This window comes from Panthera uncia, chromosome B1, assembly GCF_023721935.1.
Source record: "Panthera uncia isolate 11264 chromosome B1, Puncia_PCG_1.0, whole genome shotgun sequence".
Taxonomy (NCBI): Eukaryota; Metazoa; Chordata; class Mammalia; order Carnivora; family Felidae; genus Panthera; species Panthera uncia.
In genome coordinates this window covers 54,085,363-54,109,937 of record NC_064811.1, presented here as the reverse complement: position 1 = coordinate 54,109,937, position 24,575 = coordinate 54,085,363, and the positions used below count along the sequence as shown (strand labels likewise).

The 24,575-nt window shown below is 34.6% G+C and overlaps 1 protein-coding gene across 1 annotated transcript in view; it reads left to right on the top strand.

The window, feature by feature from the left end:
- The window catches only part of LOC125922355 (transmembrane protease serine 11C-like), a 51,279-nt gene that overhangs the window by 25,459 nt on the left and 1,245 nt on the right, over positions 1-24,575 (top strand). The window contains exons 6-9 of the mRNA XM_049630018.1: positions 13,970-14,008; positions 17,520-17,691; positions 18,871-19,130; positions 20,380-20,522. Coding sequence (XP_049485975.1) covers positions 13,970-14,008; positions 17,520-17,691; positions 18,871-19,130; positions 20,380-20,522 — 614 coding nt within the window. The remainder of the gene's footprint in view (positions 1-13,969; positions 14,009-17,519; positions 17,692-18,870; positions 19,131-20,379; positions 20,523-24,575) is intronic.

The following is a 24,575-nucleotide window of genomic DNA, read 5'->3' as shown; positions in this document are numbered from 1 at the left end:
CCTGAACATGCTTCTCCTGGATAAGAAGTCATCGTGTTGTTGAAATGTGACTCTCCTCAGGTTATTAGATGCTTTCTCTTAGAACCTTCCTTCTCACACAGCTTATCCTGTGTGTGGTGACCTCGAAAGAACAGAGAAATAAAGCAGATCTGCAAATTAGTGAAAAAACAATCTGGCTTCTTTTTCTAAGTCTAAAGTCAATCATCCCAAATAAAAATCCTTTAAATTCTGCCCTCCATTTTAACATTAACAAAGAAAGCATGTAAGTCCATATCCAACTTAAAAAATCGCTGAGAGAGGTTGAAATCAAATATTAGGAAATATTAGTTTTAACAGTTATGAAGTACTGTACAAATACTTTTGCTAGGCACTGCGGGGACTTGAAAGAGAAAAAGAGTATTGTTCCTCTCAACAAAAAAGTTTATAAAATAAATAAATACATATACAAGTATACACATTTAACCTCACACTGATTCAGTGTATATGAAAGACATAATTGGTATCATTATTACACAAATACGTTTTAAGTTTATCCAGTAGAAACAGTGTGATGTGGATTGGACCTAATGCTGTCATCAGCTGGTAAAATCAAACAGCAATTGCAAGTTCCTAAATGAGAACAGCTGAAAACTGGTTTTGTCAACAACATGCCCCAAGCCCAGGTTTCTCAGTCAACTGCTGTGTAAACCCTTGTCATCACTTTTGGCCAGCAGTCCCAGCAGAGGACAGATTCCTTTAACACGGGTCTCAGAGAAACCGGTTCCTTTCCTTCAGAGCACTTTCCAGGGTTTAATTACGTATTCACTAAAATGATTATTTGATTACTGACCATCTCTTCCATAAGTCATGTGCTTGTTTGCTCACCATTACATCTTCAAGCCTATGCAGGGGCTGGCATATAGCAGCAAGTGATTGTTGGCTGAACTGATGAATTCCACAATATCAAAGCTGCAACTGAAAACCAAAGTAGGAGAGAATATATATAGCCTTTCGCATCTAAGGTTCCACAAAGAATTAAGCCCTAACAAAAATGATGTGAGTGCCTGTTGTCAGTTCTCTTAAGAATGATACATAGGATGATTCCAGATTCATAAAAGAGAACTTCAGATAGATAAAGAGGATTAACAGTACACTTATCTTGATGGACACAGAGTAATGTATAGAATTATTGAGCATTATACTGTACACCTGAAACTAATATAACAATGCATGTTAATTATATTTCAGTAATAAAAGGGGGGAGTTCATTCATTTCATAAAAATGAAAGCTCCCCACGGCGTTAGAGCTTAATTCTCTTCCAGAATCCCAATTAAGGAGGGCTGATCACAAGTCTGGCACATGTAGGCAGACACTGCCACTCCCAGATTTAGGATGGAAGGAGTGCTTCAATTATTGAGAACCATGAACACAATGTTTACTTTAATTTTCCAGTCGTTCTTGAATTCCAGGAAAAATGACATTCTACTACCTTCCAAGGTACTAACAAGCAGTATTTATGGGACTGTATCCTTCAGTGATAGAGAATGTTTTCTCCATCAATTCTAAACTGAATAGATCAAAGATTTTCAAGTTGACTGGTTAGTATAAAACCTAGAAAAACCATTGATGGCATAGTTTTCCCCTGCCCATGAAAGAATAGGTTCCTAAAAAATCTCTTATAAGGCAAATTCCTTAACCTAATACCATTGACTTCAATGGGAAAAAATTTTATGCATTCCAAAACACCTGAATTTATATTCACTTATGCTTAAACACTATCACATTCTTTTAAAATAGAGATGATAACTTCAATAGGTAAAATTGGTTAACATAGCCAATTTTCCTTTATTACTTATTTTATAAAATAACTACTTCCATGATCTTGTTATTTTATAGTATGATAACCAAAACAAAACATATATATGATACTTAATGTTTATGTAATTTAAATTTTAATACACAAAAGAGGGGAGAAAAAAGAACAAGTAAAACAATGCAAATGATATCTCACTATGATGTACTTCACTATCACTGCCATAAACTATCACACCAAGAGCTAAGGAAAAAATGTAATGCTAGACTAGATGTACCAACTACACAACTGCAAGAATGACCAGATGGTGGCCCTCTCCTGAAAGCTCTGGAAGGAAAAATTCAAGTCATTCCTTGTAAATGTGAAGAAATGCCTCATAAGCATTTTAAACGAAATACCTTATAAAGTTAAATGCTCATAATTTTAATAATCATATTTAAAAATAATAATCATTTCAACAAAAAATACCTTGTACATACTGGTACACTTAATTATCTATCGAATAGGTATGAGAAATATTTTAAATATTTATACTAAATCATAATTGGTTAAAGTAAAAACTCAAATTATGTGGAAGTAATAGAAAGAATAATAACAGAACTTTATATACAAGGATGACAGTCCTGACTCACTATTAAGAGTTTTATGAGAAGAAGAGTGAAACTCTGGCCTACCACTCATTTGTGAGCAGCTGGCCAACACTGAGATATGGATAATGATTTAGTAAAACACACTTCTTTCATGTGGTTTGATCCTGAGACAATGCATGGCTTCATTCATACCATGCTTTAAGGAACTGAACTAACTAATCATACTTTGATAAATCCTAGAGGACATTTTTTAAAGCATACTATTGCCCAGAGAGTCCTTTCTTAACCAAGAGCCAATCTTAAGCTCTATAAACCTATTTTATCAGCAAAAGGTTTCTTAAAGTATTTTAACTAGTGTAAGACCTTGACCATTCAAAATTCCTTGGAAATAAATCTTCTAAAAAAGCAAACTTTCCAAAGAGTTCATATTTTATCTTTTTAATAAAACACAAAAAGTCTCTTTAAAATTATTTTTTCAAAAATCTTTCTCAAAATTTCCACCTACTTTTCTGACATCGCTATGGAATTCATTAATATATAGTGGATATTGGGGTGCCTGGGTGTCTCAGTCAGTTAAGCATCTGACTTTGGCTCAGTTCACAATCTCGCGGTTCATGGGTTGGAGCCCCACGTTGGACTCTGTGCTGACAGCTCAGAGCCTCGAACCTGCTTGGGATTCTGTGTCTCCCCCTCTCTCTGCCCCTCCCCTGCTTGTGCTCTCTCTCTCTCTCTCTCTCTCTTTCTCTCTCAAAAATGAACAAACGTTAAAAAAAGAAACATTAAAGTATATATATATACTATTTTATATATATATAAATATATATATATTATATATATATATATATATATATAATATATATTATATATAGTGGATATTGTAGTGCCCTAAGGGCATTTAGGGAAATGTAGGGTTATTGATGCCTTCAATAAATGATCCCAAGTGTTCAGCTCTCATATTTATTCTTTATATTTTCTTTCTCATACTTCAATGTCAAGCAGAGTTCTTGATGTCACTTGTTTACTCTATGTTCTTTCTTCTAACTCCTCCAAATCTATTTACATATTTCACAGTAACTTATACATAAAAATTAGAAAAGCAAATAGCCTTTGTTTGTTTGTTTTGAGAGAGAGAGAGAGCAGGGGAGGGGCAGAGAGGGAGGGAAAGAAAGAATCCCAAGCAGTCTCTACACTGTAGGCATGGAAACTGACACAGGTCTCCATCTCATGTACTGTCAGATTATGACCGGAGAAAAGCAAATAGCCTTTGAATGAGGGTATTTAATTAATTAATTAATTATAATTTATTATCTGTATAATTAATTATTAATTTATAATATAAATTATATTAATTAAATTATAATATAAATATATTATATTATATCCTTAATTAATTATATAAGTTCTAGTGAGTTATTTTTTTAATGTAACTTTTGGCTCATCAGACACCATCATTTCCTGATTCTTGACTTTATTCCAGAGAAAATGTTGCTAAGTCTCCTGAGAAATGTGGAGCATTATTTCTGATGGTATTTCAAAAGGTCTTCCAATAACCCTAGATATTTAATTAAAATAATATTTCTTTAAGTAATTTTAAAATTCAACCTTGAGCTTAGAGTTTGCAATATACAATATTGAATAACACAACTATGTATTAGACACACCTGGAACACAGACATGTCCTAACTGATATCCAGCATCATCCATCTGAGGTTGGGATAGATCTGTATGATGATTAATTTTATGTGGCAACATTGCTGAACCAGAGGATGCCTAGATATCTGGTTAAACATTATTTCTAGGTATACCTGTGAGGATGTTTCCAGAAAATATTAACATTTGAATTGGTGGACTGAGTAAATCTGATTGCCTTTCCCAATGTGGATGAGCATAATCCAACCTATTAAAGGTCTGAATAGGATAAAAAGATAAAGGGTAAATTCTCTCTCCCTCTGCCTGACTTTGAGCTAGAATATTGGTTTTCTCCTGCCCTTGTTCTGGGATTTACACCATTGGAAGTCTATTTCCCAGGCCATTGGATTTGAACTGGAATTACATCACTGCTTTTGTGGGTGTCCAGCTTGCAGATGGCAGGTCACAGGACTTCTCAGCCTCCATAATTTCCTGTGAGCCAATTCCTCCTAATGCATGGATGAATGAATGAATGAATGAATGAATACTTCTATTTCTCTAGAAAACTCTAATATAAATTCCCAAAGTGCACTTCCAATCACCATCAAGCCCAAATAATCTTAAGTTTGAAACGGGTTTCAGACAGCCTATTTGCCTCACATAATCCTAAAAGGCCAATTGTACATATAGCTAGACTAATGCTCTTGTCTCTCTTCAAATTTGTCCTAGCTTGTTTGCTTTCATTTCCCAAGAACCTAAGCCTTTTTAGCCACTGCACTCATGTCCAGCTTGAGTGAGTTATAACATAATCAAAATTAAGAGTGATGAGTTTTAGGTTAAAGAACTCCATTTTGGGAAAAGAAAAAAAAAAAGGAGAGAGAGAGAGTTCCACTTTGGGGGTACCTGGTGGCTTAACTGGTTAAGCGTCTGGACTCTTGATCTCAGCTCATGTCTTAATCTCAAGGTTGTGAGTTTAAGCCCCACATTGAGCTCCACACTGTGCATGAAGCCCACTTAAAAAAGAAAAAAAAAAAAAAAAAAGACCTGCACTCTGGTAGGGTACATTGAGATCCATTCATTTTTGAAAAAGACGAAAAGAGGAAGAGTCAAAGATAGAGTTTGGGGGAATATTTTCACTTATTAAGAAGAAAAAAAGAGGAGTCAGAATTTGAGATTATAAAAAAAATAGATGAAAAGGTATGAGAAAAAGTTTTATAAATATGCCATATGGAATACATGAATTTACCATCTAGGAAGATGGAATAGATGTACTTTTCCCTATTCCCCCCACTAAATACACCTAAAATTCCTAGATATTATATATAAAACAAACTTAAGAAGATCCCAGACTGAGAGGTGACCTCAGGGCCCAACAACATGGTAACGAGTCCCATAAGTTTGCTTCATACATTCTAAAATGGGAGCTGAAGAAGCCAGTGATCCAAAAACTCCCAAGAATGCAGGGGGTTGGGGGGTGGGGAAGGCTTGCTTTCGTTAATCAAAAGACCAGAAAAGCATCAATATAGCAAGATAGAATGCTTTTAAACAATAACTGCTCTGCTGCAGCCAAAACACCATAGGAAAAAAACTATGGCTTTACCCCAACCCATGGTAGCAAAAGCTACATGGGGATCCTCTATTTCCACCCTTCCTGGGTTCTAATTAAATATATACAGGATTTATATACTGAAAACTACACAGCACTGATGAAAGAAATCAAAGAAGATGTAAATAAATGAAGAGAAAAATCATCTTCATGGATTGAAAGACTCAACATAGTAAAGATGTCAATTGTCCCCAAATTGATATACAGGATTATCTTTTTTAGAAAAAAAAATGTAGGAGAAATCTTTTGTATCTAGGGCTAGGTAGAGTTCTTTGGAACAAAAGCATGTTCCAAAAACAGGAAAATTGATAAACTTCATCAAAATTAAAATTTTTGCTCTGCAAAAGTCTATTAAGGATGAAAAACAAGCTACAGACAGAAAAAAAAATATTTTCATACCACTTATCAAAGGACTAGTATCTAGAATATATAAAGAACTCTCAAAAGTCAGTGAAAAAACAGTCAATTTAGAAACCAGCAAAAGACGCAAAGAGACATTTAACCAAAAAGAATATACACATGGGAAATAAGCACATGAATATGCATTCGATATTATTAGCAATTAGAGAAATATAACTTAAAATTACAATGAGGGGTGCCTGGGTGACTCAGTCAGTTAAACATCTGACTCTTGATTTTGGCTCAGGTCATGATATTACAGTTTGTGGGTTCAAGACCAGCATTGAGCTGACAATACGGAGCCTGCTTGGGATTCTCTCCCTCTCTTTCTGCCCCTCACCTGCTCATGTGTGCTCTCTCTCTTTCTCTCTTCCTCTCTTTCTCTCTCAAAATAAATAAATTTTTAAAAACAAAACAAAAAAAACTACAGTGAGATATTGCTACATCTTTATGAAAACGGCTAATTTTTTTTAAATGATGACAAAACCAAATGCTGGCAAAGATGTGGAGAAAATGAATCATTCATATAGCACTCATGAGAATGTAAAGTGTAAATCCATTCTGGAAAATAATCTGGTTTAAAAAAAAATTAAACATACAACAGCCATACAACCCATTAATTGCACTCCTAGGCATTATCCCGGACAGATGATTGTGTTTCCATAAAAACTTATACATGATGTTGATACCAGCTTTATACCTAAATGCCAAAAACTTAAAACAATCCAGATATTCTTCAAGAAGTTAAGGGTTAAACAAATTTGGGTACATCATACCCTGGAATACTACTTAGCAATAAGAAGAACTTGGATGAATCTCTAGAGTTACACTGAGTAAAAGAAGTCAATCCAGAAAAGGTACATACTGTATGAATCTATTTACATGAATATATGGAACATTCTTGAAATGATAAAATTATAGAAGAGGAGAACAGATTAGTGGTTACCAGGGACTAAGGAAGGAATAGGATGGAAGTAAGTAGATATGACTATAAAAGGGTAACATGACAAATTCTTGTGATGATCAAAATGTGCTGTACTTTGACAGTATCAATGTCAATATCCTGGATATGATATTGTACTAGAGCTTTGAAGATATTGTCTTTATAACATCTTGTAAGATATTGCCTTTGGGGGAAATTAGGGAAAGCATAAACATTATTTATTACAAATGCATCTAAATCTGCTATTTATCATAATAAAATGTTGGATTTTTTAAAATTACATTTAGAAAACACACATTTCTTGGAATTAGATCTTAGATGTCCTGATGAATTTGGCTCTTTATCTCTCGTATTCCTAACTCTCTGAGTTACTGTTGTAACAAATATGCTTTAAATGAGTCATAGCATGAATTTTTTTAAATGTCTTTGAGAAGTCTGGCAATCTTTTAAGACTCTGAAAAACTAGCACTATGGAGTTACTCCCACTAAAATATAATAATAATATTTTATCTTCTATTCCAGCAACCTAAAGTCTTTTCTTATTGAGGTATAATTGACATTACATTCATTTCAGGTGTACAACATAATGATTCAATATTTGTATATATTGCCAAATGAACACCACAATAAATTTAGTTAACATCTGTCACCATACATATTAAGAAAAAATGTTTTCTTGTGATGAGAACTTTTAAGTTCTATTCTCTTAGGAAGTTTCAAATATGCAATATGAACTAAAGTTACCATGGTGTACCTTACATCCCCATGACGTATTTATTTTATAACGGGAAAATAATCCCCTTTTGACTCCCTTCACCCATTTTGCCCACCTCTCCCCACCCCACATTGATTGATTTGCAGATCCTTGCATCCATGGAATGAATTCCACTTGATCTTTTAATGCATTGATGAATTCAGTTTGCTAATATTTTATTGAGGATTTTTGCATCTTTATTCATCAGGAAAATAAATTTTTTCATATGACATCTCTGATTTTGGTATCAGGTAATACTGGCTTCATAACATGAGTTTGGAAGTGTTCCCTCCTCTTTCATTTTTTGGAAAAGTCTGAAAAGGATTACTATTAGTTTCTCTGTGAATGTTTGATAGAATTCACCAGTGAAACCATCTGGTCCTGGACTTTTTAGGGAGCTTTTTGATTACTGATTCAATCACCTTATCAGTAATCAGTCTGTTCAGATTTTCTATTTCTTCATGGTTCAGTCTTGGCAGGTTGTACATTTCCAGGAATGTATCTATTCCTTCTAAGTTGTCAAATTTGTTGGCATTATAATTTATTCATAGCAGCTTCTTATGATTCTCTATTTCTGTGGTATCAGGTGTAATGTCTCTTTCTACTTCTGATTTTATTTATTTGAATCCTCTCTTTTTTTTTTCCTGGTGAGTTTAATTAAAGGTTTCTCAAATTTGTTTATCTTTTCAAAGAACCAGCTCTTAGTTTCATCAATTTTTTCTATAGTCCTTTTAGTCTCTATTTCGCTTATTTCTTCTCTGATATTTGTTATTTCTTTCCTCCTGGTAACTTCATTCTTCTTCCAGTTCCTTGAGATGGAAAACTAGGTTATTTGAGATTTTTTTCTTGATGTTAAAATCTTTTGGCATTCATTCATATAAAATTGTAAAGATACTAAAACTATGAGGCAAAACCACTTTGATTCTTCTTTTATATTACTGATGAATTAAATATGACTCTTTCCTGCTTCTATTAATGCAATATACTTTAAATAGCTGAAAGTACCATATACTAGATGCCAGTTTTAATGTTTTTTCTCCTTAAAGTGATCTACTAGTAGATACATGTATCTACTGCTACTGTAAAATTCTTCCTTATACTTTAGAATCATATAGCTTTTTTATCATTATTATTAAGTTTCAGATCAGGTTTCAGATTAATTATTCAGATAAATTATTAAGTTGTGCTTCCAAGAGCTTTCATTAAAGCTCATAATGTGGAATAATATCAATAAAGGACAAGAAAAGGCATTCAAAATATGAATACCTCTTTTTTTTAAAAAGGAAGAAATTTCTTTACTTAGTCTGTCAACTCAGGTCAGGAAGAAATTTAAACTTAAAGATTTCAGAAATATTTTCCTAGCCAGTTTTTCCATTCTTGGTACCTTCTACATTCTTGTCTCTTATGTAGAATTTCTGAAGAAAAACATGAGTCCTATATGTTCTGAGTAAGAAGAGAATAGTTGTGGTTTGTGTTTAATGACAGGTTACTTGTGCAACTTCAAAAGCCATGTAATTGTCATAAATTTACTCATCAGTGTTGCATAAAATAAATCTATAAATTCTCTTATGGTTATCATTGGGTCAATTAACCAATGCCTCAATATTTTTATTTTTCTTGTTTTTTTTTTTTAAAGTATATAGTTCCAGAATAATTTATTTTTCTGTAGAAAAATACGTTTAAAACAAGCAACTTAAGGGACACTCGAGTGGCTCAGTTGGTTAAGCATCCAAATTCAGCCTAGGTCATGCTCTTGTTGTTCCCAAGTTCAAGCCCCACGTCGGGCTCTGTGCTGACAGCTCAGAGCTGGAGCCTGTTTCAGATTCTGTGTCTCCGTCTCTTTCTCTGGCCCTCCCCACTCATTCTCTGTCTGTCTCTTTCTCAAAAATAAATAAAACATTTTTAAAAACTTAAAGAAAAAAAGCAATTTAAATAAATTCCAGAGAAAAAAATTTAATTCTTTCAGCATGAATAAAATATTACAAGGCGATGGTTATTTTGCATCAAAAACTAATATATGCAAATTGGCAAGAGCAAAAGCTAAGAAATCATATGAGAAGAGGGAGTTAATAAGAAAAACTTCTTGGGGCACCTGGATGGCTCAATGGGTTAAGTGTCTGACTCTTGATTTCAGCTCAGGTCACGATCTCACATTTTGTGAGATCGTGCCCTGAGTGGAACTCTGTGCTGACCGTGTAGAGCCTGCTTGGGATTCTCTGTCTCCCTGTCTTTCTGCCCGTCCCCCACTCTCAATCCCCCTCTCCCTCCCCCAACCCTCCATCTCAAAAATAAATAAAGAAAGAAAAAGAAAAGAAAAACTTCTTGGAGAAGCTACCTTTCAAGACAGGTCTTAAAGAAAGCCACAGACATGAACTGAAAGAAATCCACGAAGTATTCTCTGCTTGGTGTTGTACCAGAGCTAAGCCATCAAAATGCAGGCCTTCACAAAATGTCTAGGTACCAGGGAGAACCAAAGTGAAAGTGCTACCCTAAATATTAACTTTCTCTCCAATGTGTGTCCTCAAAAGGACCCCTTAGAAACACAAGTGTGTCATGTCAAAAGCATAAGGTAGATGTTATCACTTATATTTTCCATTGCTCACTCTACCAGCATAACTGTCTAAATATTCTCCCTAGCACATGTCTTGTCCTCTCTTCATTACCAGTGGTCTTTTGTGCTACTATCAAAGCTTAAAGTCAACAATGGCTAAGTATAGAAGAAGCACAAATAAGATCCAAATAAGTTTGGATTTTTCACATTTCTTGAAATATGCATTAAGATTAGAAAAATGGAGTGAGTTTCTACCTTAAAAACTACTACCTGCATATATAATTGGTTATTAGGTTTAATTAATTTTAAATATTTAATTAATTTTAAAAGGTTTATTAATTTTATTAAAGGATTTTATTAAAAGATGTATTTATTATAATTAACTCTTAAAATATTTTTTAATGTTATCTTCAGAGTCAAAATGGCAGACATATTGAAGATATGTACTGTAAAAAAACTAATCTACATCACTCTGAGGAATGACAAATATATAATGTCTAACCACAGAGATAATTTTCAGTCTAATTAGAAACACAAAGAAAAGCATTTATTGAGGTTAAGTATGCAGCCACATGACTAATCAAAACCTTCAGTGTGTAAAGAATTCAGCTTTTGTTCATCCACAGTCCAAGTCCACAACTCTGTTCCTTTGCCTTTTAATTCAGACCGGTCTTATTCACACTCCTTTTTGGGGGGGAAGTTAAGGGGCAGGAGATGAAATTATTATGAATGAACTTCCAAGGTTGACAATTCCTGTGTGATAAAACAATTCTAGTAGCTGCCTTGCTCAGTAAATCCATGCCCATTTATAATTTTAAAGTTTTCACAGACCTAACACATGAAAATTTTTAAACATCCCATAAAATACATTCTGTAGCAGAATTCAGTTAATCTCCTCTATATTTTTAATGCTAGAACCCCAGGGAAACTATCTGAAAAGTAGGATTAATCAATTTATTTGATTTGGACTCAGGTAAAGTAAATAAATTCACCTGAGTAGAGTTAAAGCTCAGGATCTATGAAAATTTATATTATAAATGTGTCTACTGCTACTGTAAAATTCTTCCTTATACTTTAGAATCATATAGCTTAGTTTTCATTATTATTAAGTTTCAGATTTTTTAAGGAAGAAAATATTCACTGGATATCAGACTGTTACCAGTACATCCAAATTTGCATATCTTACTTTCTAATTCCAGAAAGATAGCAAATATTAAATAATTGTAGATTCAAAGCCCATTTAGAAAGCACCTAGGTATCTTTTCTAATTCAGTGTTCAATAATGAGTGAATTATGGCTATTTTTGCCCCCAGTTATTTTTAATAGCTTGACTCCTTTCCAAAAAATGTTTGTCATCAGCTATTCCTAGTTCCCCTGCTACCCCTCGATACTAAGTGACTTTTCTTGGTGCATCCAATTTTCTATGCACAAATCTGCCATAGCACTAATCATATAATATTAAATTATCTACTTAGTTGTATATCTCTTCCACTACACTCCAAGTTCATTGAGGACAGGGTCCATGTCTATTGTCTTTGATTCCTGGCCCATAGGAGAAAATCAGCACACAGTTCCTGAGCTGCTTTTTAAAACCGCTTTGTCTTATTACCTATCCTTTGATGGAATCTCCTTTTGGCAAGGGGAATGCCATTGTTTGTTGTCACTTCCTTTATACGTTACATTGTAAACAGAGTACCTTAAGATACAGAGTTGACTCCTTGATTCAAGCATAAATCCATAAGAGTTCTAGCTTTTGAGTGTGAGCCAAAGACTTACAGCAAACACAAATAGCCACAGCAGTGACTCAATCCAAGGAGTGACAGCTTAAATCACTTCCCCCATTTATTGTACCTGTCTGTCTTTCACCTACCCAAGCAATAGTTACTCTATTAAGCTCTGGTATAATACAACTATTAAAAGCAAATTATAAGTCAAAAACATTTCTCCCCTTTAGCAAGACATACATCAATAAAGAAACCTCAAAGAAAGAAGAAAGTTCTGTGAACATAGTAGAGTTTTCTAAATAATTAGTTCATAAGGTGTAGCATTTAACATTTTTCCGGTCAAGTTACAGGAGTATAATCATTTCCCAGACTTTTGATATGGTTTTATATATTTTACTAACCACACAAAGCTCAAAATGAAACCCTAAAGGTATCATGTCCAATAAAAATTAGCTTCTGGAAGGCAGCTATGAAGGATTAGGTGGAAATGAGCCACCTTTCTGTTTAAGTGGGTGCGGCTCATACCTACTCAGTCCATCTGACAGTTGAATTGGTCCTGCCTTTTTGTTCAAACAAGTTGACTTTCTGGTAAAGAATTCTTTTGTCCCCTTGATTTGTTGTGCAACCTAATGTAAGAGTGTGTAACTATAATTGTCATATATAAATGGATACTCCCTCCTGGATTTATAGAAATGCAAGAGCATAATAAAAATGAACCTCCGTTGGCATATATAGTATTTAACCTAGAGAGCAACTGATGATTCATTTTTTGAAGAGACACCCTTAAGTAGAAATGGCTAGTATATTTATAATTCTCTACATCTGAAATTTGGGGCATAATTGTGATTCACTTGTTCACCCTCTCCCCATATACTTTCATCATGAATTAAACAGGTTTGCAGTTCTGCAGAGATTTGGGGCCCACAACAAAATCATCTATTGTAAATCTCATTCTGAAATATTCCCTAGATGTCTAGGAATGAGTAGACAATATTAAAAATCCGCTTTATTACTAATTTTTTTATCCAAAACAAATTGGCATACTTGAGTGTTCTGAATAACTGAAACCACACAAAGGGTATTAATTTTAAAAGGATCAAAATATACCAAAATGCACTCCACACCAAAAAAAAAAAATGCACTGCATAAATAATGTGCATAGTCTCTCCTAGTTATTACCATTATTTGTTATGCTATCTGGTTATTTCAGTATCTAAGCCTGGTTTCTCAAAAAGCAGAGCCTGAGACAGACTCACATGTGGTATTTGATCTGAGAAAGAGTAAAAGGCAAAAAGCATAAAATAAGGAGGGAGAATTTCCAACATCAGGGGCAACTCTAGCTCCATCCCATAGAATCTTCTGAATTATATATCAGAACTGTGCTCCCCAATGACTAACAGGGGAAGAATTTGTCCATTGACACTCATCTTACACCAGCTCCTACAGAGTTAACTCCTACATTTCCTATTGTCCATCTGGGAATGTCCAGCAGTCCCCTTCTGGCAGAAAGTGAGAAGCTAAGGTGCTAACTTGAGAAGGGCATGTGCCAAATTACTCCTGAGTAAAGTGAATCCAAATCTGTATGAAATCGGTCACCATATTGTGGCTGATTTTAGATATGGCCAAGAGTATTTAAAGTGGTACAAAGACTAATGTTAAATACATTCAGTTACCTGGTGACTTGGAATCAAGATACAGTGAAAGATCACCATTTTTATATATATGTTAGTACTTTTTAGGACCCAGACCTTTTTTTCAACTTATAATGGGGAACTTGAGAGTCTTTAGAAACAGAGGAATGAATACTAAGATTTTATTTCTCTCTATGCTAATCCATGAACATAGAAAGCATATAGTCAAAACTGAACAAAATGATTGTTTACAGAATAATGTGTTCCCCAAAACAAAATAATTATTATTAATTAATATTTTAAAATGTTCAGAAATGTAAATATTTTTTTCTTTTTCTTTGACTTTTAGACATTGAAATGCCAACAGCAGAAAATCTTCTCAATACCTGTAAGTTCATTGACAAAGAGTTATTTTCTAATGAAATTTAATTCCTTGGATGGCAAAAAAGAACTTCACTTGACAGTCAATACAGTGTACATAAAGATGTAAGGGAAGCCTGCTTTCAGAAACTTGTAAAAGGATGACTGTGGTTGATCTTAAATTGACTGATACCATGGATTTTAAATGAGGAAGACATTATTACATGCCATAATGGCAGAGGGTATCTAGGGACAAGCAGTGATAATTAAAAACTTAGGATCTAAAACCAGCTACACATCAGTGTTGAGCCCCAGATCATACACTTACCAACTGGGTGAATTTACACAGGTTATTTAATTTCTCAAACCTTCAGTTCCAAGCCATTGTGATGATAAAAGAAGGCAGCACAAGTAAAGTACTTACAAAAGTGTACAGTTCATAATAAGCACTCAGTAGATTTCAGCTATCTGTATTTTTTATTCTGCCTATAAAAACTTCAGGCCTAGGAACTCTCTGTGGAATTCTGATGATACAAGCCAAGTTCAGTGTGTTGAGACTTATATGCAGGCAGCTCCCTTGCTGGCCAAGGCATTCTGCTTCTCTTCTCCCAACCACTGCCCAGGGAAATCTGATCCACAGGGTTGCCAGAACTTGTAGCAGGCTGTCAGAGGAGCACTGCTCTTACCTGGGCAATGAGACTAATTCTGGCAGCTGGAAATCAGCCTCCAGAGCCAAGCAACACCAACGTCATTGGTCCTTACTACCTTTCAGTCACAGCATAGTTATTTCTGAGCAACCTGGGCAAAACTTAAACACAAAGCTGTATTGGATTATTTTTCTTTCTGACATATTTTTACTGAACAACCCTCAAGGAACTTAATAAGACATTTTAGGCGTCCCTGGGTGGCTCAGTTGAACACCCAACTCAATTTTGGCTCAGGTCATCATCCCAGGGATGTAGGATCGAGCCCTGCATCAAATCCCATGTTGGGCTCTGCACTAAGCATGAAGCCTGTTTAAGATTCTCTCTTTCTCTCCTCTGCCTCCCTGCCCAACTCCCACTCTCTCTCTCTAAAAAAAAAAAAAAAAATTTAAGACATTTTAAAGTCAATTATTCCAATTAAAAAATTTCGTACTGATACAATCAAAATCCACAATTAAAAATTTGTCAGGTTGATAGAAAAGGGGTATACAAGACAGGAATAAAAACAGTAGTAGGAAAGAGACTGGCCAATTTGTATTCTCTCTAGCCAGAAGACTAAGCAACCATACAGATCAGCATTCTGAATTTGATTTGACCTATCTGAGGTTTTAATTATATTTTAAATAAAAAGTAAGGGGGGGGGAGGGAGGCAAGAAAAATCAAACAGGGTTGAAGAAAGAATAGAGTTTGGTACATGACAAAGTATGTTAAAATACAGTCATAAATGGGATGCAAGTTACCAGGGTAGGGAGGCTGTAAGAGCTTGGTAGATTCTTTGATGTTTCTGAAAGTATCAGCCATCAAGTCTCCATTATATTCCTTAAATTCTTGAAGTTTACCCTGTGACTTGATATAACAAAAGCTCCAAGGTGTCATGTAAGATTTCAGCAGAGGTAATAACAAGGTAATGCTGCAGAGGTGGCAGCCAGAAGCTTAACAGACACAACAACCATGAGTAAATGGGAATTCAGGACAGAAATTAATGGACAAGTATAAATTAGGCTACAGTTCTGAACAAATGCACAAACAAGAAAGTGGAGTCACACAGGGGAGGTTCTCCAAGCCCACAGAGAAGCATCTTTGTTTTTATATTCCTCTGAAGGAAGTTCAGTAAAGGCCAACTTCCTTTAGGAGTTGTCCAAATGGAAGGGAGGATAGGGAAGAACCATTATACCTTTGGGTTCTGAGTTATTTGTTTTATCCTCTGTAGATTCCATGATAAGGGAGTGGAAAGAAAGGAAAAGAAAAGGGAGTTATAGTCAGTGGGTCAATATGAAAGCTCATTCAAAAATAAAAACCACAAAGGCTCTGCTTCAGCTAAGTGGTTTTATGAAAAGGATGCCTTAACAACCTGAGGTTTAGACTGCATCAAAGAAAACAATCTAGAATCAGAATCAATATACAAATTTAAGGACTTCAGAGGGTTAGTGAAGATCTTTTTAAGCCTGTATGTCCCTCCGCTGTGTTTCTGGTGCCTTTCCACCTTCAGGAAAGAATATCTCAAGACACATCTTAACACATTTCTGTGAAGCAGTTGACCATCTAACCTTTCCAATTAATTTAAATGTTCTTGTTCATGATACAAATACCTTTCTCTAATTCAGAGTTGCTTAACCTTAACACTATTAACACTGTAGGCCAATTTGTTTGTTTCAGGGACAGTCCTGTGCCTTCTACATTTTTAGCAGCATCCCCAACCTCTACCAATAAATACCAGTAGTGCATCCTCCACCCCAATTATGACAACCAAAAATATCTCCAGATATTGCCAAATTTCTCCTGGGATTAGGAGTGGAGTGCAAAATTGTCCCTGATTAAGAACCACTGCTTTCATCTATGCCCATTGCACTGATTATGGCAAGTTTTTCTCACTCTAAGTGTTAGGAACATACCCATTACAAAAATGGGTCCTGCAGTCAAATATCATTTTTATTTCAAGATGTCTTATGGGTTATATGATATGGACTTCATTTCTATATACATTTGTTGAGCACCTCATAGGTTATAGGTTCTCTGTGATAGGTTCTAGAAATATGTATATATTTTAAAATATATGGTTCCTGCCCTCTAAAACATTTAATAAGGCTGACAATCTCTAGTAAAAGATACAATAAACTGTTAAGGAACAAGCTCAGTGCTTTAGCTGGAGTAACATGACTTAGTCAAGAGAATCAGAGAGAGACACAATAATAGTGAAGTTGTACTATTACTGCAAATTTGCTTTAAAGACTTAAAGAGTCCAGCAGTTTCTCTGGATCTAAATTGACACTAGAGCATAGTCCTGTTTCAGAGAAGCATTTTACTTTGAGAAAGGGTTGGCTATCTTCATGTGTTATTCCTTTAGGCCAGATGTTATGTATTGTAACTTAAACACTAACACATTTCTGTCTACTCTATCTCTTGTCACTATCCATTGGCATTTGTAGCCATTCACTCTTTCTTATAAATGTTTCAGAGCAATCACTGTGTTAAACAACTGCTCACAAAATTACAAGCCACACATTTTCATATACAACCTAGTAACTGGTTATCAATTATTATCTTCTAAATTCAAACACTTCATTTTATATGCTTCTTATAACAGATCATAGCAAGGTCATACAGACACAGAGAGTTATGTGACTAATGAGGATGGGCAGGTGAAAATGTCAATCTATTTTGGGTGAATTCTCAAAAACTCTCATATCAGCAGTTAGTCCTAACTTCTCCAAGACTATGGGCTTTTCCTCAGTTAACAGTTAATAGTGACGTGTATTACAAGAGTTTGTTAACTATAGCAATGCATGCAAAAGCAATATCAGTATCATTATATGCTAACTAACTCCTTTTGAGCAGGTTGTGGACAACGAACAATAACTCCTTCTGGCAACAAGATAGCAGGGGGCAAGGATGCCCAAGAAGGGGAATGGCCTTGGCAAGCTAGCCTTCAACAGAACAGTGTCCACCGGTGTGGAGCCACTCTGATTAGTAACAGCTGGCTTGTCACTGCTGCTCACTGTTTCATAAAGTAAGCTCTGGACTACATAAAGGCTCAAAGCCACTCATGCACCTGAAAGTCTGAGATACATATCTTTTAAGAACATAGATTATACAACTATGCCTCCAACTATTCAATACTGTGAAGTATACTCTCAAAATTTCTCAATGAATTATCAGTTTTTAAAAAAAGATATATTCAGGGTAGAGCAGGAATTGTCAACAGTGGCACTATTATATTTGGTCCAAATGATTCTTAGTTTTTGGGTGAGGGGTATCCTGTGCATTATAGAATATTTAGCAGCATCCCTGGTTCCCACCCACCAAATGCCCGTAGCATCCCCCCAGGACTGAAAACCAAAAATGTCTCCAGTTATTACCAAACTGACTTTCCCTCAGTTGAGAATCACTAAGCTATACTTAATTCATTTTATAAAGAAACTATAAATCCTAAACTGAACACTATTCTTCTATTTCTTTCTCATCATTATTTCATTTGGTCTTATTTATTTAATCATAAGTATTTGAATTCATCCTGCATCCTCCAATATATATTATAGCCCTATTTGAAATTATTATTTCTTTAAAGGATACATTATTACACCAAAAGTTTGCTTTGTTTTTACCCTTTTGTTTGATGTTTAATTTTACTAATTTCTATTGGCTTTATGTAGCACTTATTGGTTTTATTTGTAAATAAAAATCCCTCTTAAACTTGAGATTTTGAATATGTTCCAGCAACACTATTTTTCAGTGCTTAATAGATAAACCCTTGATTAACAAATAATAGTAAAAGTCATAAGTATCTTCCTATTTATAGTTTTTAAATATTATAAAAGAGGATTTCTTCTATTTCCTTAATTTCCATAAGTTTACTCTGTACCATAATCTTGCCCATTTTTTATTTAATCTTACGATCTTGTCTTATCATATTTAGCTTTCTAAATATCCTTGAGTCTTTCTGGAGAGATAAAAGGTAGTTTCCATGGCTTATCTCTTAAAATATATCTTATTAAAAAAATAAAATATAGCTTATTGCATTATTCAAAGTCTATTCATGTTATTATTTTTCTCTTACACATAGCTTTACTTTTATATGTTAAATGCACTAAGGTATTCAATACATATCTAATTGTTTTAAAACATATAAGATGTTAATTCCTGCAACTCTGAAATATAGGACTTTTAATAAATAAATCTATTTCTTTAGGGCCAGGGATCCCAAAGAATGGAATGTTAGTTTTGGTCTTCTTTTAAGTGATCCACAAACAAAGCGAAGTATCAAGGATATTATAATTCATGAAAACTATCATTACCCCGCACACGATAATGACATAGCTGTTGTGCATCTGTCCTCGCCAGTATTATACACAAGCAACATCCGAAGAGCATGTCTCCCGGAAGCTACTTACACATTCCCACCCAATTCAAATGTGGTGGTCACTGGATGGGGAACATTAAAGTCTGATGGTGAGTTCCTAACCTTCTTCCATTACATGGTTTGAGCTCTAGGAGTTAAAAAAAAATACTCTGAATCACAACTAAACCTGAGATAGATTTTCTCTGGATCATTTTGAAGAGGATAATGTGCAATGGATTGAAAATTTATCTTCAACCACATTCATATGGAAACTACAATTTCCTAGAGCTTTTACCATAATTGCCCTTAACAATGGTAGTTTTAATAGAAATGCATTATTGAATAAGTAATTCATTTTCTTCCATTTTCTTCATTCATTATTCAATAAATATTTATCTTGATTACCACCTTTATGCCAAATACTGGTCTAGGTGGCTTGGATATATAAATCTATAAAATAGGCAAATATTCCTGCCCTCAAAAGCTTATATTTTTAGTAAAAGAAGACAATAACCATAAAATACAATAAATAAGTAGATTACACAGCATGTTTTATGCAGGTAAGTACCAAAGCAAAACAAACAAACAAACAAGACTACAGAGGTTTGGGTATTTTTGACGGGGAGAAATGAATAGCTCTATGTGAAAAGGCAATACTTGAGCAAAGATCATTTAAATATGTGCATTCCCATGACTGTAGTTATGTAAAGATTTAGTGGCTATTTATGTTCATAAATGCATTGGAAAGCAGAAAAAATAAATCTAAAATTAATTTTGAGGTTCAGAATTACAGTAACAGCAGAAAATCTTAAAATGATTATAAAATATAAGTTTTGGAATTTGAATTTTTCATTTTGTTTTCTAACGCATACAAGTAATAAATATAAAATTCCGAAACAATTCAAAAGGGAAAAAAATCCCATTACACATGGATGAACACACTAAGTATTTCAAATATGGTCATTTTTTAATGTTTATTTTTGAGAGAGAGAGAGAGTTCAAACCAAGGAGGGGCACAGACAGAGAGGGAGACCCAGAATCCAAAGCAGGTTCCAGGCCCTGAGCTGTCAGCATAGAGCCTGATGCGGGGCTCAAACCCAGGAATCATGAGATCATGACCTGAGCTAAAGTCGGATGTTCAACTAACTAAGCTACCCAGACGCCCCTAAATGTGGTCATTTTTAACAATAGCTTGGTATGTTCATTGCATTACTACTTTGTTACTAAGAAGGGAGACAAAAGCTTAATTAAAACATAAGTTTTACATTGACTTGGAAATTGTATACAGTAGTACAAATAAACTTAGCCAGAGATACTAATATTGACTTCAGCAAAAAGTATACACTTTTCTTCCTTTAGGAACAAGTCCTAATATACTCCAAAAAGGATTAGTGAAGATTATAGATAATAAAACCTGCAACAGTGAAGAGGTATATGGTGGTGTGATCACACCTGGAATGTTGTGTGCTGGGTTCCTGGAAGGAAGTGTGGATGCCTGCCAGGTAAATCCGCCTATTCTATTTTCAGGATTTTTTCCTTGTGTATTTTAATTCCAATTAATTTGTTCAATTTTCTCAAAAGACTGACAATTTTTAAAGGTTTAAGTTTGTTTTGTAGCCAGAGTAATTAATTAGAATTATATTGCCATCTGATAGGTCCTACTAAAATACTAAAGAGCTAAGCCTCTCTTATGGTTATAAGAAGCTGGGAATAAGACTGGGGAAGAGACTAAGTTTGGAATAAGCAGGAAAAAGATGAAGGGAATTTTGGTAAATTTAGTTGGATTGGCCCTCTTTCACTGAGAAACACTCAACTGAATCCAACACCAAACCTAACGATCATGGAGCTTTCTTAATTTGAGTGGCTTCAACACCCTAAATATTTTATTTATTTAATAATGCTTCTATAGCATCTCCATGTGGTAGCCACTGTTTTAAGCTCTTTACAAATGCTAATTTCTTCCAGTTATGACAATTCTGTGATGTATGCTTGTACTATTATAAGCCCTATTTCTCAGTTGAAGGGACTGAGACAAAGAAATCAAGTAATTTGTCTAAACTTACACAGGCATTAAGTGTTAGAACCCAGATTTAAACAGAGGATTTGGGCCAGCACAGCCTATATTCTGAATGCTACACTAAGCTGCCTTTCCTTATGCTTAATATGCTTCAAACACCTCTCAGGCTGTTTACAAGCAATAGTCCCAGAGTTAACAAAAGTACTACTCTGGTTATCTAGGCGGGCAGAATCAGGGGTAAATCCAGGACAACCCTTATTTTATTCCTTCATTTCTATGCACTACTATGTCCCATACTCTGTGCTAGGTGCAGGGGAGCTAAACGTTAATAAAGCATTATTCATGTACTCTAGGAGCTAGAAGACATACAAACAAGTACTTGTAATACATAATTATCATCTCTCATTACAGATTCCCATCTTTCCAACTCTCACACTAACCCTATTCTTCAAAGTTATGACAAGCTTAGATCTCGATTTTCTCAATTTTCTCTCAGTCCATCACCCTCAGGAATATGACTGTCTTCTAAACTTATGCAGCCTAGAGGTTTTATTATTTCAACCTTTCCATTGCCAGCACCCTAATGACTTCACCATCTTCTACTTCCCCACACCCATGCTAATAATCTCCAACCACAGAGCAATATGACTATTTTATTGGCTCCTATATGTGAACTCCTGAGAACAACTAGGAGAAACCTTGCAGCCTTGTAAACTGGTGTCATATAATCACAGCTGAGTCCTTACCACATTATAGAATTATTGAATGCATCCTTTATATATATATGCATATCCTATATAAGCAACATTTCATTGCATTGTTTGAATGTGTCCCTATATGCTCTTGTATTCCTTAACATATGACATTTCCTCATACTAACTAGAAAAAAAGAAATCATGAGAACGCCTTTAATTTCTTTTCTATATGATAAATTTATATTTGTACCTATCCTCGCATTCTAGGCTCAGCACAAAAAAAAATTTCTTCTACTCTTCAAAGCTAATCATTTCCCTGTATTCTTCATCCATTCTCTATCTATACAGATATTTGTTCTTTACATTAATTTGAACTTTCTTCCATATTTTCCAAACTGTTCCACTCCAACAATATTCTGCAAATACTATCAGATCTCTCCTTTAGTACACTGTACTCTTTCTTTTTCTGTTCTTGGTCAAATCTCTAAAGAATAGTATACCATCATTGTTCCATATTCTCAACTTATTCACTCTCTGACCCACTGCTTGCAGGCTTTTGCCCTACCAGTCCTGATTAGCCAAGATGGTCTAATTGCTAAATCCATACATGCAGAGTGGAAGATGGACTGGAAACAAGTACGCTAGAGATATTATGATCTATTAAAATATTTTACCTGAGAAGGGTAAAGAGGGCTTCAACTAAGATACAGTAAGAATGAAGAGGCACTGAGACAGGTGGACAAGACTGCAAGCCTGATTAGAAGTGAGGAAGGGTCTGACTCTTGATCTCAGCTCAAGTCTTGATCTCAGGATCATGAGTTTGAGCCCCGCGTTGGGCTCCACACTGGGCATGGGGCCTACTTAAAACATCATTATCAATAACAACAAACAACAGGATGAATATTATTCAATTCTATTTGCTTATGGGTCAGCAATGCAACCCCATCTATTTCTTAATTTCTCTGAACTTTCTGTAAAATCTGCTACACAAAGGCTTTGTATGAAAAGTTGGTTGTTTGTGTGTGAAAAAAAAACAGGGTAGGAATAGGGAAAAGAAAGAATACATGCTAAATTCCATACTTATCCCTGAACAAAGGAGAGAAGATGTACAGAAGAAAAGCAGGTTTGTGGAGGTTTAAAGTTTGGGGCATGCTAAATTTGAGGTGCTTGTGGAATAACTAGGCATATATGTCCAACGTGCCATTAGAAATCAAAACCTTGAGCTCAGGAAAGGGTTCTGGCTGTACATATATACCTGAAAGTTATTGTCAGCTGGGGAGCAGTTAAGTTCATAAGCGGAGATATAATTGCTCAGATAAAGAATATAAAATAAGAAGCACCCAAGATTTAGAACTCGGGTATAAATGCTCCTACGAAGCTAACAGTAAGAGATAAGGAAAACTAAGGGGGAAAAATTAGAAATTGGTATCACAGGGTCACAGGAGTCCAGGGATCAGAACAAAAGGGAATAGTCAACAAGTGGCACAAGCCATACAGTAAGATAAATGCTGGAAAGAGTGTATCAACTTCAACAATTGTTTATTGGCAAAGTTTAGAAGGTTCATTGGTGGAAAGAAAAACCATTTAGAAGAAAGTTGAAAATAAGACGAAAAAATGGAAATTTCAATATAGACTACTACTTCAAGCCAGTTAGCTGTGAAAGGAAGATAATTAGGGCAATAGAAGAGGTCTTAAGATACAGAAAGGCTGTCATTTTTTCAGACGGGCAAAACTGAAAAAAAAAAAAGTGTATATTCCCGGTAGGGAAAGACAGTGGAGGAAATGAAGACGTTATTAGGAAAAGCAAACAAGAAAAGAGAAGACTATTGACAGAACAGTGTCCTTGGTCCAAAGAACAGGTGGGGAGATCAGCCTTAGAAAGAACTAAATACCTCCATTTATCAGACGATAGTAAATATAGATGTGGGCTGATGCAGGTGAACTAGAAACTCAAAAGAGACAAGGACAAGAAATGGAGAGATTGCTATCTATTATTCTCCACTTACTCTATGAATTTGAAACCAAGAGATTAGGTTCAGAGTCTGGGAACCTGATTTTTAAAAATTGTAAAATAGGCCTTTTGTACTATTGGTAGGAATGTAAAATGGTGCAGCCTCTATGGAAAACAACATGGTGGTTCCTCAAAAAATTAAAAATAGATTACTATATGATCCAGCAAGTCCATTTCTGGGTATATACTCAAAATAATTGAAAGCAAGGACACAAATAGAGATTTGTACATTTAATTCATAGCAGCATTATTCACAATAGCCAAAAGATGGAAGCAATCCAAATGCCCATTGATAGAAAAGTAGACAAACAAAATGTGGTATATACATAAAATAGAGTTTTAGTCAGCCTAAGGAAGGAAATGCTGACACATGCTACAACATGGACAAAACTTGAAGACACTGTGTTAAGTGAAATAAGCCAGTCACAAAAGGATAAATACTGTATGACTCCATTCATATGAGGTACTTGGAGTAGTCAGACTCATACAGACAGAAAGTAAAATGGTGGTTTCAGAAGCTGGGAAAAGCAGGATATGGGGAGTTATTGTTTAATGGGTATAAAGTTTTAGTTCTGCAAAATGAAAAAAGTTGTGGAGGTGGATGGTGTTGATGATCACACAGTATGAATGTAGTTAATGCCATTGAGGTGTACATTTAAAATGGTTAAAATAGTAAATTTATGTTATATATATTTTACATAATTTAAAAATGGATGTATATGTATATGTATATAATACATATAATGTATACATATACGTATATAATGTATATGTATATAATACATATAATGTATACATATACGTATATAATGTATATGTATATAATACATAT